At 40.9% G+C, this 15,147-nt stretch overlaps 1 protein-coding gene across 3 annotated transcripts in view; it reads right to left on the bottom strand.

Moving 5' to 3' along the window:
• Cpsf2 (cleavage and polyadenylation specific factor 2) overlaps positions 1-15,147 on the bottom strand; it is a 29,106-nt gene that overhangs the window by 13,748 nt on the left and 211 nt on the right. Inside the window, exons 1-8 of one of the 3 annotated variants that reach the window (XM_050151459.1) lie at positions 14,992-15,140; positions 9,662-9,843; positions 8,436-8,595; positions 8,254-8,359; positions 6,661-6,790; positions 5,111-5,226; positions 3,825-4,012; positions 2,647-2,937 (exon numbers count right to left, since the gene is read on the bottom strand). In XM_050151459.1, coding sequence (XP_050007416.1) covers positions 2,647-2,937; positions 3,825-4,012; positions 5,111-5,226; positions 6,661-6,790; positions 8,254-8,359; positions 8,436-8,595; positions 9,662-9,810 — 1,140 coding nt within the window. In that variant the 5' untranslated portion in view covers positions 9,811-9,843; positions 14,992-15,140. Of the gene's footprint in view, positions 1-2,646; positions 2,938-3,824; positions 4,013-5,110; positions 5,227-6,660; positions 6,791-8,253; positions 8,360-8,435; positions 8,596-9,661; positions 9,844-14,991; positions 15,141-15,147 lie in introns of those variants that run through there. The other 2 variants (XM_050151461.1, XM_050151460.1) reach the window with 2 other exon arrangements.

Below are 15,147 nucleotides of genomic sequence, written 5' to 3'. Positions count from 1 at the left end.
AATGGGGATAGTAGGGCCCTTTAAACAGACAACAACGACAAGGAAACAGCCACTTCCCTATAGACAGAAGAGTTGCCAGGGAGAGTGTGTGGAATGTGCCTAGGTGCTTGCCCGGTGTGGCAGCGCACACCCTTTAGTCCTAGTACTCAGGAAGCAGAGGCAGGCGGATGTGACCACATAAAGGCAGAACAAAGTGAGGGAGCGGAGGGAGGAGGTGGTGAGTGGGGACAAGACCTGAGCACACTAAGTAGCCTTTTACACTAAAGCCTTTCACATTGTTACCATTGCTTCTGATATCATAAGGATGCTTTGGAATGTCATTTTCTTTTTTTCCCCAAACTTTTAATGTCCTTTTAATTCCTCAATGGCATATCAACCCTAATTGAGTTTCCAGTAATTAAAATTTTCATATTCAATATTTCATCTCTCATGAAACCATTTTAAATACTTCTGAGTTATTTTAACTTGATATTTCTAAGCTATTAAATAACCCAAGACAGTGTTTTATTTTGATGTGCTTGCTTGGACTCTTCCATCAGCAATGCTGTAGTTAGTGAGTATTTATCAGACTTTAGTTGCTGATAATGATGCTTTTCTTAAACAACTTATTATGTGAGACAGGATACCGTATGGCTCTTCACAAAGTAAATATTCCTTCAAATGCTGCTATGAGATCAAAATACAAAATGGCCATCTAAAACTATGCACTGTCCTGCAGTTATGAGTCAACCCACTTGAAATGATGGCTATAGACTTCTGTCAATATTAGTTGTGGGAAACTGACACACTTGATAGCTTCGTTATTAAGCAAAATCTTTCCACATCTTAGTTGTTCTGCTAGCTGTCTGTGGGTGAGAGCGCAGAGGCGGGGTAGTGCAGTGAGTGGTAGGACAAGAATTCCTCGTGGACCCCTTCTATTTTTCTGTTAAATACTTGAGTAGGTCATGAGCTAGGGATGAGACTAGGTTCGTTGTGGGATGCTGGAAGAGAAAAAAGACAAAGGTTGGCTCACAGGGCATAAAGATGCTGGAATGCAGGCACACACTAGGGCAAAGGTGTGGCCAGACAAGAGGAAAGGCAGGTTTGCTAACAGTGCCTGCACAGTGTTTACTCACGGGACACTGTCTTCAAGCTAATAGGACAACACATGGGACAAGGGGAGGTTCATGAACTCAAAGACCCAATGAGACTGACAAGCTGCCAACCCTGGAGTCAGAGAAAGGCAGCTGGAAGATCGGACTCAGACACCTGAAGTAGACAGGGAAGTAGCCCAGGCAGATTGCACAAAAGGCCATTAGGAAATAAGGTGTTCTTCAAGAAATGGAGAGAGGCTGGGTGTGAAGACACACACCTTTAATCCCAGCCTCTCAGGAGGTAGAGGTAGGTGGATCTCTGTGAGCCCTAGGCTAGCCAGAATTACTGGGCTCTCAGAAACAAACAAACAAACAAAACAAAACAAAGAAAAAACCAAAACAGAGACCAAGACTTTGATTGCACATGGCACATGTATATGTGAACACACAAACTAAAAATTAAAACGTGTGTAGATGTCTGCTGTCAAGCCTGAAGACCTAATTTTAATCCCCAGGACCCTCGCAGTGGAAGGAGATAAATGACTCCAGAAAGTTGTCCTCTGACCTGAAAGAATCAAGGTCAAAAGTCTGCAATGGGGCTGGAAGTGTGCCTCCTGGCACAATGCCTGCCTAGAATGGCCAAGGTCCTTGGTTTCAGCATGGGAAATAAGGGTCACAGGAAGATTAATAAATGCCTAAAATGAGAAGGGTTAGGAAATCATCATGACTCACATTATGAATTGCAAAGAAAGAAAAACAGGTTGAAGGCTATGATATAGAATAAGTACACCTACCCACGGTACAGAAACAGGTAAAGAATATCTGCTTGAATGTGGCCACTGGTGAAATAGCGCAATAGTGGCATGACTGTTATATGTCTAACCAACTGACTGGATTTGGCCTGTCCTACAGGAGGGAATTCATAACTGGCAAAGTTAAACTGGTCAAAAGGCCCTGACTAGGGAGGTCACTGGCTGCTATGGGGAGCCTACTGTTGCTCTGCTAAATGGTCATGTTGACAGACTGACTTCCAAATATTTGCTTGTACCCACAGATTAATGCTGCTCTTAACCATGTTGAGAGACGCTTTTTGCAAAAGGGAGCAATTAATGAAGACTCTTTGCTGGGCAGCTGAGACTGTGAGAGCTGATCCCCCAGTGGGAGACCTAGACCAACTGCCCCACACCTCCAAGGCTCAGGGAACCAGGCAGAAAAGGAGATGGAAAGAATTTAAGAGCTGGAGGATAGGGAGGAATGCTGTGAAATGTTGTCTTCTGGATATAATGTGTATTGCACTGACGACCTCAATGCAGCCGTGTCACCTGCAAATGATCAAGCCAGTCAAAAATCCAGCATGAACAGGCCCACCTCTAGCAGAAGAGCTACTGGCTGCTGAGGGAGGGAGAATCGTTGTTCTTCAGGGATCTGACACAAGCGTGTTGCCCATGCTTCAGTAGATGGCTTCACTCACACTCATATATTCATATATACACACACACACAGACAGGCAACATTAATTGGCGCCAGTGCCAAATTAATACAATAAAGATAAAGTTTGAATATAAGTGCTCACCTCTATTTCTGTAACTTTCTCAGAAGGATTATCAATTAAGAAACGTGCTAAAGTCCCAGGAGTTGTTCTGTAAGTTAGAATGATTGAGTTTTTCGGGTCCTGACACCACTGAATAAAGAGATCCCTTGAGAATCCACACTCAAGGTCAGGCTGGCTGGCAAGTACAACTTTGGGGCTTGGAACTCGAGCCAAGTCAGAAAGACCATGGCACAGAGAGAGATGGCGAAACTGAAATGGGTTATTTCTTTTGTCTTCAAAACATCTCATTAATTTATCACTCATCCATTCTACCTAAAATGAGGAAGAAAATGACAATAATTAGAAAAACATAGATGTGAGATATTTAACAATAATCAAATTTTAAGTCTTTCCCCCAACTAATTGATTAAATTTGTGCTATTTGGACAAGTAGCTAATAGGTTTTTTTCCCCCATTAGATTCTCCTACTCCAGTTTTTAATCCTTAAACAAAGAAACAAACAAAAAGAAAAAAAATTTTGTTGACTGTGGTGGCGCATGCCTTTAATCAAGACACTCGGGAGGCAGGAGCAGGCGGATCTGACTTTGAGGCCAGACTGGTCTAGAGAGCAAGTTCCAAGGCCAGGGATACACTGAGAATCTCTGTCTTGAAAAACAATTTGCAGTGTTTCACTTATGTCGGCTTAAATCTTTCTGAGAAGAGAATAATGTTCTAAATCAATATTGGAACCCAGGTATCAATGCTTGGAGGGAAAAGAATTCATTTTAAGAATGATGAGGCCGGGTGGTGGTGGTACACGCTTTTATTCCCAGCACTCGGGAAGCAGAGACAAGCAGCTCTCTGTGAGTTCAAGGCTAGCCTGCTCTACAGAGTGAGTTCTAGAACAGGCTCCAAAGCTACAGAGAAACTCTGCCTCAGAAAAATAAATAAATAAATAAATAATAAATTCTAGCACTGATATTTTATTTTTACCCCCATTTTACAGATCAGAAAACCAAGAGTTAGAAAACAACTTCATCAACCTGTAAAATGGAGATAAAAATACAAACTTTAGGCTTAAATGAAATGTATGCGAAGAACACAGGATACTAAGCAGTTAACTTCAGCTGCTATTATTATCAATTGTAGAAAAATAATATCTGATGGGCAATTAAGACACTACACTTAACCTCTTTATTCAATGTCACATGAGAACAAACCTGTGATTTGGAAAACTCCACCACGTTATAACTGACATTATTCAGGAGTGCCAGTGAATAAACACCCAGCCCTGCATCTTTAGTTCTCCAAATCTGATCAAGAAGCTGAGCAAGCTCCAGAACTCGGCCTGCCGTGTCCACCGCTATGAGCACGTTTCCATCACCCCGAAGAGTTTCCAGGACATTTGCTTAAACAAGAACAGAAGATCCCTATAAAACAAGTGCTTTGTAACAAAATTGGACACAATTCCCCACTGTTGTTTATAAAGATTGTATAAGTAGTTACTAGGACACATATAAAGAGTACTTGTTGACATCAAAACAATTACCTTTGACTTGATTAAATGTATCTAAGAATAAAACACACGATACATGTTTTGTATGCATGTATGTAGAATAAAACACAGAACATGTTCCCTTCCAAGAAGAAAAGCATCCTTAGAAATAGATGTCCTTGTTCTCAAAGTCAGCTTGAAGTGTTGGGTAAAAGCAAACTCTACCTAGCAAACACACACACACACACGCACACACACACATGGAGGAGCTTCTTAAAGTTAGTGAGTTGGTAAGTAGACAGATGAGAGTGCTTGCTCCCATGTTTAAAAGTGGAACAGCTTTCCTGTTGCCATCACATATGGCTTATAAAAAAAAACACAAAGCACAGTAGAAAGAGTCAAAGCAGAAGCACCTCAGCAAAGTCAAGCTAACTCTATGGGAATAGACCACACAGCACCCGCCAGCAGACATTGTGCACTCTCATCCTCTCTTGGGTACCCTCCCACTGTTCTTTGGAGCTATATATATGCATGTTATACAAAGACCAGCGATTGCCTCCGAGAGCTATCCATGTGTTGAGTGGTCGAGGAAGCCAACGTTTAGAGAGAGAGCATCTTGACATGGTCATATTAGCATCTCTCAAAACCAAACCACATCAAACCAAACCAAACCAGACCAGACCAGACCAGACCAGACCAGACCAAGCCAAACCAACACCACAGGAGTTATGGGCCCAGCAAAACAGCTCAGTGGGTTAAGGTACTAGGTCATCCTGAAGACCTAGATGGTGGGAGGAGACACTCACTTCTACAAGTTGTCCTCTGACCTCTACATGCACTCTGTGCAAGCATACACATATACATACATACACTGTAAAGACTTAAAAGATATAATTAGAAAATTAATTATTAGAGTTAGCCAATCTCTTCCAACATAGCTAGACAGAATAATCAGGAATTGCTGTCTACACACTTGAACAGCTATCCCGACAGAATACTAGACATACGTACTCAGGAGCTGCTCGTCTCTCTGTTTCCTTCTAGGCTGCACATACGTAGCATTAAATGAATCTGTGATAAGTAGAGAGGGTCTGCTTAGCATTTCCAGGGAACATCCATTTAAGTGGCTATAACAAAGTTTAAAGATGAAGAATACCTGTCATTTCAAATGAACATTGATAGCTAACCTATTACAAAAGTACTGCTTTTCAAAGCACCCCCAACTAGAAACATATGCATGCTTGATTTTATATGCACTGGTGTTTTGCCATGGCTGTTGGGTCCCCTGGTACAGGAGTTGCAGATAGTTGTGAGCTGCAACATGGGTGCTGGGTATTGAACCTGGGTCCTCTGGAAGAGCTCTCAACCACTGAGCCATCTCTCCAGCACCATGTATTTGATTTAAAAAAAAAATCTCATAAATTCAGAAAAGTTTGAGGAAACTAAAAATATTCTAGAGGATCACTCAAAGTCAAATAATATGATATATTGGACATATCCCTTTAAACATACAAATTTTCTTGTGTATCCATATATGCATTTAGAACATAGATATCTTATAGATATTCCTATATATTCATTTCTTTCTTCTGGATTTTTCCCATGACATTAATATTTTTCTTTCTAAACCCAACTTTTTGAATTGTAAAAACCTTCTGCCTGACATTTGATTTTAGAGGAATGGGCTGTATGCAGCCCAGGTGATGTCACAATATCTTGAGTAATTCCTAGATTTACATGTATGTAAATCTTTGGCTAATTACTACAGTATTTTTATCGTTTTATGGTGTAGGTTACTGTTTTAAATCTGTATACAATCAAATTCAGCAGTCTTCTTTTGTAAGCACATCACCTTTGTGTGGGCAGGGCACAGCAACACTGCTTCCTTTTTCAGTTAACTCTAAATCTGCCTAAAATTTATTCTTGTACTTTCTAAAGTGGTTGAATTCATTCACCATTTACTCATTTACATTTTCAACCTTTTCATCCACCCATGATTACAACTCTAAATTCAATCTGTTAGTCCTTACTGTTTAGACCTTAAGATGACTGTAATCAACACAACATAGCCATGGGTTTAATGTATAGTTGTAGCAAAGGAAGCCTGTAGGACAGTGAACACACTCACAAAATTTACAGTATTTTTCTGAATATCAAATGAATACTGTAAAATTATAACCATTATGTTCCCCTCTAAAGGAAATCTGTCATCAAGTATCATTAAATTAGATGGCAATTACTACCCAGCCTCCAAAGAAAAGAATCAAATGTTCTATCAAAAAGTAAGTCAAGATCATATAAAATATAATTTAATGTATAGAAAATTCACTTTCAACACCTCCAGGGAAATATCTGCATTATAGGATAGATACTGACATATAAAGTTTAAAGCCCTTATGTCCTATAATGAACCTGTCAATCTACAATGAAAATACTCAGTACTTGACATTTTTAAATTGCTGTAGAGTTCTGATGAGAAACTAAAAAGTTGCTCCTGATTTTTCCTTCAGCGACTGGAACAGTGGTGGTGCTGCCTTCAGCGCTTATCTAGATATACCTACATCTCCCTCTTGTGGTTGAAGTCAACGGCATACACGATTTCCTCTTCTCCATCTTTGACTATTTTCCATATTGTTCCTCCTATCATATGGCCAGCAGGCAGGGGTGTGATAGACAAACCATGTCCTTTGCCTACATAACAAAATAATGACAATACTCAGATTTTTTTCACAATCCCAAGGACAGATGTATTTCTAAGTTATGTTAACAGCAACATGCTCATTGGCATATAATTCAGATGTTAAAATGCTTACAGGGAAAAGAAACCCCCTCTCATGTCTCCAGCTACTCTACTCCCTTAACAGAGACAATCATTTTTCTCATTTCATTGTGCATAGCCCAGAGGTAATTTATCTGCGCTCACAAACACAAGGCTAGAGACTAGACTGAACAGCAGGCACACTATTACTCAGTTGTACGCTTTTATTTGTAGTGGCATGGACTGAGCCCAGGGCCCCTTGTATACCAGACAAACACCACTACATTACATCCTCGGGACTAAGTTTTGATATTTGTACTGCACAGGTAATTGCCAAGTTGTTACCACCTCTGTTAACCTAACTGATGGAATAACAACTCAAACCTCATTATAATGAAGAATTTATCTACAGAAAAGCTAAACCCAAGCAAAACTATGAAGACCAACCACTAGTTGTCATTTTGTGGTTTAATCAGCATCAACTGCTGCTCTGTCACTTTTCTTGGGCGTTTTTTTTTTTTTTTTTTTCATTTTTATTCTTTAGATAGGATTTCACTATGTACAGCCCAGGCTGCCTGAACTTGCTGTGTATCCTAGATGGGCCTTGAACTCAGGATCCTTCCCTCAGGCCTCCAAGAACTATGATTACAGGCATGAGCACCACACTAGCTACTGTGCCATGTTTTTAATGCTAGAGTTCATGTTTAAGAAAACCTGTAACAGGATTCCCTCTTGCAGATTTGATACTTGACATCATTATTAAGTAATACATTTTCTACCTATTTAATTTGCTTTAGTTATTACATTTAGGGCTCTGAGTCATTTTGTCTCCTGAACTTAACTATAAGTTACGAGGATTCAGACATATTAGCTTTGTTCATTTACACTGTTTCCTACCCAAATATGAGGACACCCAAGCCGTTAGCATATCGCTAGTATTTAGTCTGAAATATTTTGAAATTCAAATGGAAATTTTGGGTAGAACGTGCTAGCCCCTCCCTTTCCCCCAATCAAGACAGGGTTCCTCTCCGTAGCCTTAGCTATCCTGGGACTCACTAAGTAGACCAGGCTGGCCTTGAACATACAGAGATCTGCCTACCTCTGCCTCCCGAGTGCCGGGATTAAAGGTGTGAGCCACAACCTCCCGGCAGAAAGTGCTAATTTTTATTCTCACACCACAATGCCTATAATTTGTATAATATAATCCTCTCAGAAGGCAACTCACTCCACTACTCCAAACTGGGTAGGACGCAGCTAAGGGTGAATCCCTTGCCCAGCATTCTTGAGGCTCTGGGTTGGATTCCAGCACTGTAAAAACTAAAAAAACTCAAAACAAAAAGAAAGAAAAAAGAAAACAGAACTTCCGCTCCATTAGTCTACCAACTTACTACGTTACCTTTCAAGTTCACAATCTGAGAGAACTTTAGCTGCTGGATTTTATCAAAGGCTGCATCCACATCATCTAATGTAAAGAGGGTAAAATCTTCCGTATTGTGGCGAGACTAAAAAAACACAACTCAAAGTTAAAAATGATCATGATGGAGCATAAACGCCTCTCCTGTTAACTGCTTCAGTTACCTGATAGAGATCATACATGAACATCTGCCCCATTTTGTACACAGGAATGGTGGCATAGATGGCACAGTTCAGACCCAGCTTCCCCACAGCGAATGGGAGGGCGCCAAGGTGGAGCGGGTCGGGGTGAGACAGGAGCACCGCATCAATCTGGTGAACATGCCTGTGAACACAACCAAGAGGGCAGCTCAGCAGTTCTGAAGCAGAAAGGGCGGAACTGCCATCCCGATGCACCCATTTACCTCGGGTGTCCACTGAGGCAGAAGAGCAAACCCCTGAGAATTGTAATTGAATGCACAAGAGAAAATGGAGACGCCACATTTAAGTTGATCTTGGATGGGTACCACATTTGCTATTAAGTTTAAGAAGTCAGCTTGGAATCGAGAAGATTGTTAAAGGGACAAGACTTAAATGCTCAAATAGTTGTTACTGACTTTGCTTCAGTTTTCTGGCTTGGTGACAGTTGTCATAAATATTATTAACCAGAAAAGTCCTCAGGATTAAAGGAGATTTTGGGGGTCGGCCTTCAAGTTCTCCTTTTTTTATTTTATTAATAGTAATGCAGCAAATGTAAATGTCTTGTTTTTTTTTTTTCTGACATATTTAGGTGGATACCATTCAAAGAATTAAGTTACAATAGTGACTAAGGCGACACAGAAAGTGAGGTAATGTCATTCGGGGACAGCTTTCACAGGGATGTATCAATTTTCTTCAGGTTTTGACAGATTCATGTTCTTTCCAAAAATTAAATAGCATACTTTCTGTGGTCCACTAGCAAAGTAACAACAAAGCTTTACTGAATTTCAAAACCAAAACTTATCAGCCAATCAAAATTTTGCAAATTACAATGGTTACAATGTAACTTTCTGTTTTACATACTTACTATTAACTAAAATCACAACAATTACAAGTTAGCTTTCTGCCATAAATAAAACTTTCTATAAATTAAAGAAATGACAGCAACAGTATATAACATCAGAATGACATTATAAAGTGTAAAGTTGAGGATCTGGTTTTATTTGGTTTTTTGTTTGTTTGTTTGTTTCAAGACAGGATTTCTCTGTAGCTTTGGAGCCTGTCCTGGAACTAGCTAGGTAGACCAGGCTGGCCTTGAATGCAGAGATCCGCCTGCCTCTGCCTCCCAATGATTGGGATTAAAGGTGTGAGCCACCACCGCCCTGTTTTTTAAGTTGATTTAATAAAAGCTAGAACTACAAACTGTAACTTACTTCCTCAGGGAATCAATAATGTCCATAGAGAAGTGTTCATCCCAGCCACAGTCCAACAAAAACCTAAACTCATCAACCTGGAGAAGATAGCAAAGGGCAGACTCTTCTTGGACCCCGGAGAGGGTAGTTAATTTGATGATAGATGTCATCTTTCTGGTCCAGTAATGGTTACCTACAAGGTGCTTACAAATAAAAATATAAGTAAGCATAAAGCACAGTCCACGTAATAGGCAAATTATTTCAATTTTTCATGCGCAGAAACTCCAGAGTTTGATTAAAAGCTAGCATTTCCACCACAGCTATATTTAAAAGTACAACCTTGTTTTCAGAGACCTACACACTTGGCTGTGTAGTAGGGGATTTTGGAATCACTGATCCAGATTTCAATCAACTCCTACATGATTCAGGGCAAGTTAATTAACTTTTCCTCACCTAGGGACTCCAGTTAATAAAACATTAGCATTAATATACATATACAGAGGGTGGAGGATTCCCAATAATGTGGAAATTATTTAGACCGTATTGCTCAGTATTAAGTGGTAGTAAATTAAGGACTCAGTCTTCAAGGCTAATCTGTTTTTTCTCTATCTAGCTCGATGACAGTCTTGTTCTCTATACAAGAGGTATTAAATACAGGGACTCTCTTGAGAATCTGATTAAAAACCATGGCTCCTCCTTTCTCCCACAGTCCTCAACACACACACACACACACAAAATGTATATACTCATAGAAACTCAGTTTTCAGGAAGCTAATGTTGACAACACTTGTGCTGCATTGTAAGCAACTGAAAAACATCTTAAGGTTTGCAATTAATTCTGTGTTTGTTTGCAATTCCCCAAACAAAACCTGACACAAAGTAGGCACTCAACACACACCCAATGCAATGCATGTGGGGATGCCTACCATATATTTTCCAGAAAGATTAATATGAGTGCTGTGTTGTTGTAAACTGGTAAAAGCCAGTGAGATGGCTCAGCAGGTAATGTGGGGTCTACAGTTAACAGCTCCATTCTCTTTGGTTTATTTATTATCTTTTTGAGACAAGGTCTCATATAATGTAGTTGGCCTCTCTATGTAGCAAAAGACGACTTTAAACGCCTCATCCTCCTACTTACCTCCCCAGTTCCCAAATACTAGGAGCATAGGCCTAGGTAATCTACCTGACCAGATGTGACCCATCTGATGTATTAATTAGCAGAAGTACATAGTAGCTGTTCTAATAAGTTAAAATCTGAAATACTGATGTACTTATTTACTGATTTATTTACTTGAGGTATGAGAAATAAACAGATACATTTTCTATTCTTTTGGTTTGTTTTCAAGATAGGGTCTTATTATGTAGCCCTGGCTGTCCTGGAACTCACTATATAGACCAGACTGGTCTTGAACTCACAGGGATCTACCTTCCTCTGCCTCAAGATTAAAGGCTTGCAGCACTATGGCTGGCTTAATTTTCTACTCTATAAAAATGCTTATAAATACAGTTTTGAAGATAATCTAGGCACTATTTCCCCTAAAGTTTCTATTTGGGAGGGGACAGTGCTTGAACTCAAACTTGGGGTTCCATGTATGTGAAGCAAGTGCTCTAGCACTGAGCTAAACAACCAACTCTTTAAACATACTTCAGTTCTCAGTGTTATTTAATTATAAACTCAAAACACAAAGTGCTTGCAGATATAATAGAATGAACTCCCATTAAAACTTTTCCAGAAAGACTAGAATTCAACATATGGAAAGTATCACGTAGGTCCTTTTGGTAAATACGTATCCTTATCAGACAATCATTACCTACTAATAGCTCAGCCGAGACATGATAAAGTACAAATTCAGAAAAGTTTTTTAATAAATCTTTAAAAAAAAACAGTCTTGGCAATGTAATATAATTTACTTCTGTTTATAACCATGGCGTTTTAATTTCTGTCTTTCCCTAGGATCAGAAGGAGCACATGCTTTTTGTTTGCCTGTTTTTGAGACAAGTTCTTACTATGAAGTTTGGTCTTGAGTGGACTATATAGTCCAGAAGGCCTCAGGTTCTTCATTCTGCCTCAGCCTCTCAAAGGCTAAGATTCCAGGAATGTGCAATCATGACTGGCCCTATATGTTCCATTTTAAAAAAGAAACATTGGGACTGAAGAAAGGACTCAGCAGTGAAGAGCACTTGCTGTTCTCATAGAGACCTGGGTTCAGTTCCCGGTACCCACACAGTGGTTCACAATCATCCGTAACTCCAGTTCTAGAGGACCCAAAGCCCTAAACTCCAAAGGCACCAGACACATACGTGACACACATACATACAGATAAAACACTCACATACATTAAATAAAATAATAAATCTAAAAAAGAGAAAAATTGTAAGGAGTTAAATTTACTAAAGGGATAAAACATATAAATAAAACAATTTAAATTGGTTGTAAACTGCTTACACACACAGTGTAGAAAGTGAATTTTAAAAATTCTCAATTGCTTCTGATACAAAAAAAAAACTATGATTACTTATTAAAAATTTATAAGGCCAGGCAGAAAAAGAAAAGATGGTCAAAAGTTTGGAATAACATCAGCTAAAACACAAAACACAAAGCAAGAGACAGGTGTCAGGCAAGAACTCAGCTTGCCATGCTTACATAGAAACACAGACAGACTGGCCTAATGTACAGGACAGGCCCAGCTGAAGGGCCCTGCATACCTTGAATCTAGTTCCACAGGCAATAATAAACTTAATTTAAAAATTCCTTAACAGGAAGAGGGCACAATAGAGGCAACTCCGTACTGGAGGAAAACAGGCGATGCGCATGACTGAACACTAACGGACGCAGACAGAAAAGGGAAAGTACTTAATTAGATTCCTAAACTCTTCACTCCACTTCGCTGATTCTCATCTTTTGTCCTGACTGTATTTCATATTTCTTTATCAATTCATTAGTTTTTCACTAAGGAGCCACAGCTGAATGCCTTCCCTTTATTTCTCTGGGAAATTTCAATTTGTCCCCTATCAATTCTGAGTTTTCTCCCTCAGAACACCTCGCACATAGACATCCCTTTTCTGTTCCTCCTGTCAACACCTCAAAATCAGGCCTCATTACCTTACACTTGGCTTTCTCCAATTCTTTCCCTGTAGCTTTTTTTTTTTAATGGTCAGATTCATCTAAAACATCCCTACACCCATTACCCCTTGCTCAAAAGTCCTTGAAGGCAGAGATGGCAAGATAGCTCAGTGGTTAAGGTGAACCTTAGTTCAATCCCTTGTACCCACTTGGTAGAAGGAGAGCACCTACTCCAGCAAGCTGTCTCTGACCTTCATCTGTGTGCTGTGGTACGTGTTTGTGTGTGTGTATGCACACAAAGTTTAAAATTAAAAAAAAAAAAACTTAAAAATGTCTTATTGGCTGAGGGGGGAAAATAAAGATAAATAACAGAGTGTTATTACCGGCAAGTGGGGTGAGGCGTCATCAGGACGTTGCCTTGACATTAGTTTATTCTTCTCTCAGGGTCTAGATCAAATTTTATCCCCCTACTCATCCTTCTCCCATCATTAATCTAGACTAAAATAATTCGAGCCATAGATGTAATCTAAAATTTTTCATAGCCACATTTAAAAATAAAGAGGTTGTTTTTTAAAAAAGCCTCATCTTTTATTTAACAGTGTCCGAACCATCATTTCAACATGTGATCACTTAATGAGTCAGTGTCCATCGTCTTTGTACTGTCTTCAAATTCCAGGACATCTCTGTTCAAACCCGCCTCAGTTCAAGAGCTCACTGGTGCATGTGGCTAGTGGCTCCTGCAAGAGCAGAGGTCTCTACTCCAAAGTCAATGCTTTAGCCTGGCGAACACTGTGTTTTTGCCACTGCTAAAGAGCAAAGTTGGCACCCCCCTGTTTTTAGGTGCATGTCTCAGACTGGATTTTAAAGGTATCACCAAGCATTGAGTCTTACTAGCCACCCCCACCAGCTAGTCACTAGCTGGACCACTGTGCAGCATTTACTTCGTTTCTCTTGGTCTTCCTTCTCCTGCCCCAGTGGAGGTGCTTGCTGCCTTACCTGAATGACTGCAATCTCATCTAGTTTTCTAGCCTCAAGTTGGTCCTCCATACCCTTATGTCTACCCCCGCAACTATGCAGGAGCTTCCTGCTAACTACTGAATACAATCCAAAATGGAAATCAAGACCCCTCACAAGCTGTCCTCAACCTTCAATTCGCACCTTCAGTTTTCGCCAACCACTCTTGCAGGTTTGTTTAAAAAAAAAAATCTCCCTTAACAATGCCTAACTTTCTCAAGTTTGTAATCCTGGCTCTACATCCAGGAGTGACTTTGTTTTCCCGGGTTTAGCAAGCTCCTTTTGCTCCAGCTCAGGTGTAGCCTTTTCATTGTCCCCAGGTAAAGCTGGTTGCTTTGGTTGCTTGATTACTTAGCACAAAGGAGGCACAAAGAATACGTGCAGAACGGATGCCGAATGTCTAAAAGTGGTCCTCTTCACCTCACCCAAACCAAGCACAGCACTCACAACTCACAGCAATATAAAGAAACGCAAGCAGAAAGCAGGGAAACTCCTCCAGGGTAGTGATTTTGACTTTCTCTGCTGTATCCCAAATATATACTTGCTTTCTCAAGAATGATCGTGCCTGTTGAGGCCAACCAATGAGAAGTATGCACAATCCAAGAACTAAGATGGGTCTGGACTAGTCCTGGGGCTTAGAGTGGGAGAAGTCTCTCCTCGGTCGTTCAGGTAAAGAAGGGCTTTGAAACACGCAAGGGAATTGTACGTTAAAGGTTAGAGGGTAGGCATAGATAATGGCTTAAACTCTCCCCGTGACAGGAAGATTATTAGGGTTAGAGCGCTTGACCTCTGGTTTCCTGAAAAGTATATAAACAAGGAAAATAAGAAATTTTGTCTCGGCAAACACAATGATCGTGGAAGCACCGAGAGCAACAATTCTAACAAGGTGAGGCACAAACATCTCAAGGCTCTTTCAAGTTACGGAGCTAAGAGGACACCTGGCCTCGTGGTCTCTGAACCCCAGAAGGGCAGGGAAGGCTTGCGGGTACCGCGGCACCACGGCAAGGAGCCTGGACTCGGCTTGACCCTTAGCTCCAACACGATGGAAGGTCAGAGGGAGGACCCATAGGTGCGTTACAAACATCCCGAGGTTTCGACCCGTGGAAAAGTCACTTTTCTTTCCCCTCGCGGAACGCTTATTCCAGGAACCACGGAGACGGTCACAACCGAAACCGCGGGAGCGCGTCAGGGAGACACCGGGCCGGTGCAGGAACCCAGTCCCCCGAGGGCCTCCACCCAGACCCGAAGGCTCCTTTCTTTTTCCCGTCCTCACCTGCCTGGTCGGGCTCCCCCAGCACCGTCCACCGCCCTTCCCAACCCCCAGTAAAACGCAGGTTCGAGAGCGAGCAGAGCAGGCGCGCGCTCAGCGGCGCAGAGCGGCCGGCAGGAGCCCCTGTGTGGTGGCCGCCATCTTGGGCCTGGGGCGAGC

Source organism: Alexandromys fortis, unplaced genomic scaffold (genome assembly GCF_014885135.2).
Source record: "Alexandromys fortis isolate MF-2015 unplaced genomic scaffold, M_Fortis_MF-2015_v1.1 scaffold_63, whole genome shotgun sequence".
Taxonomy (NCBI): Eukaryota; Metazoa; Chordata; class Mammalia; order Rodentia; family Cricetidae; genus Alexandromys; species Alexandromys fortis.
This window is presented reverse-complemented; position numbering and strand designations above follow the sequence as displayed.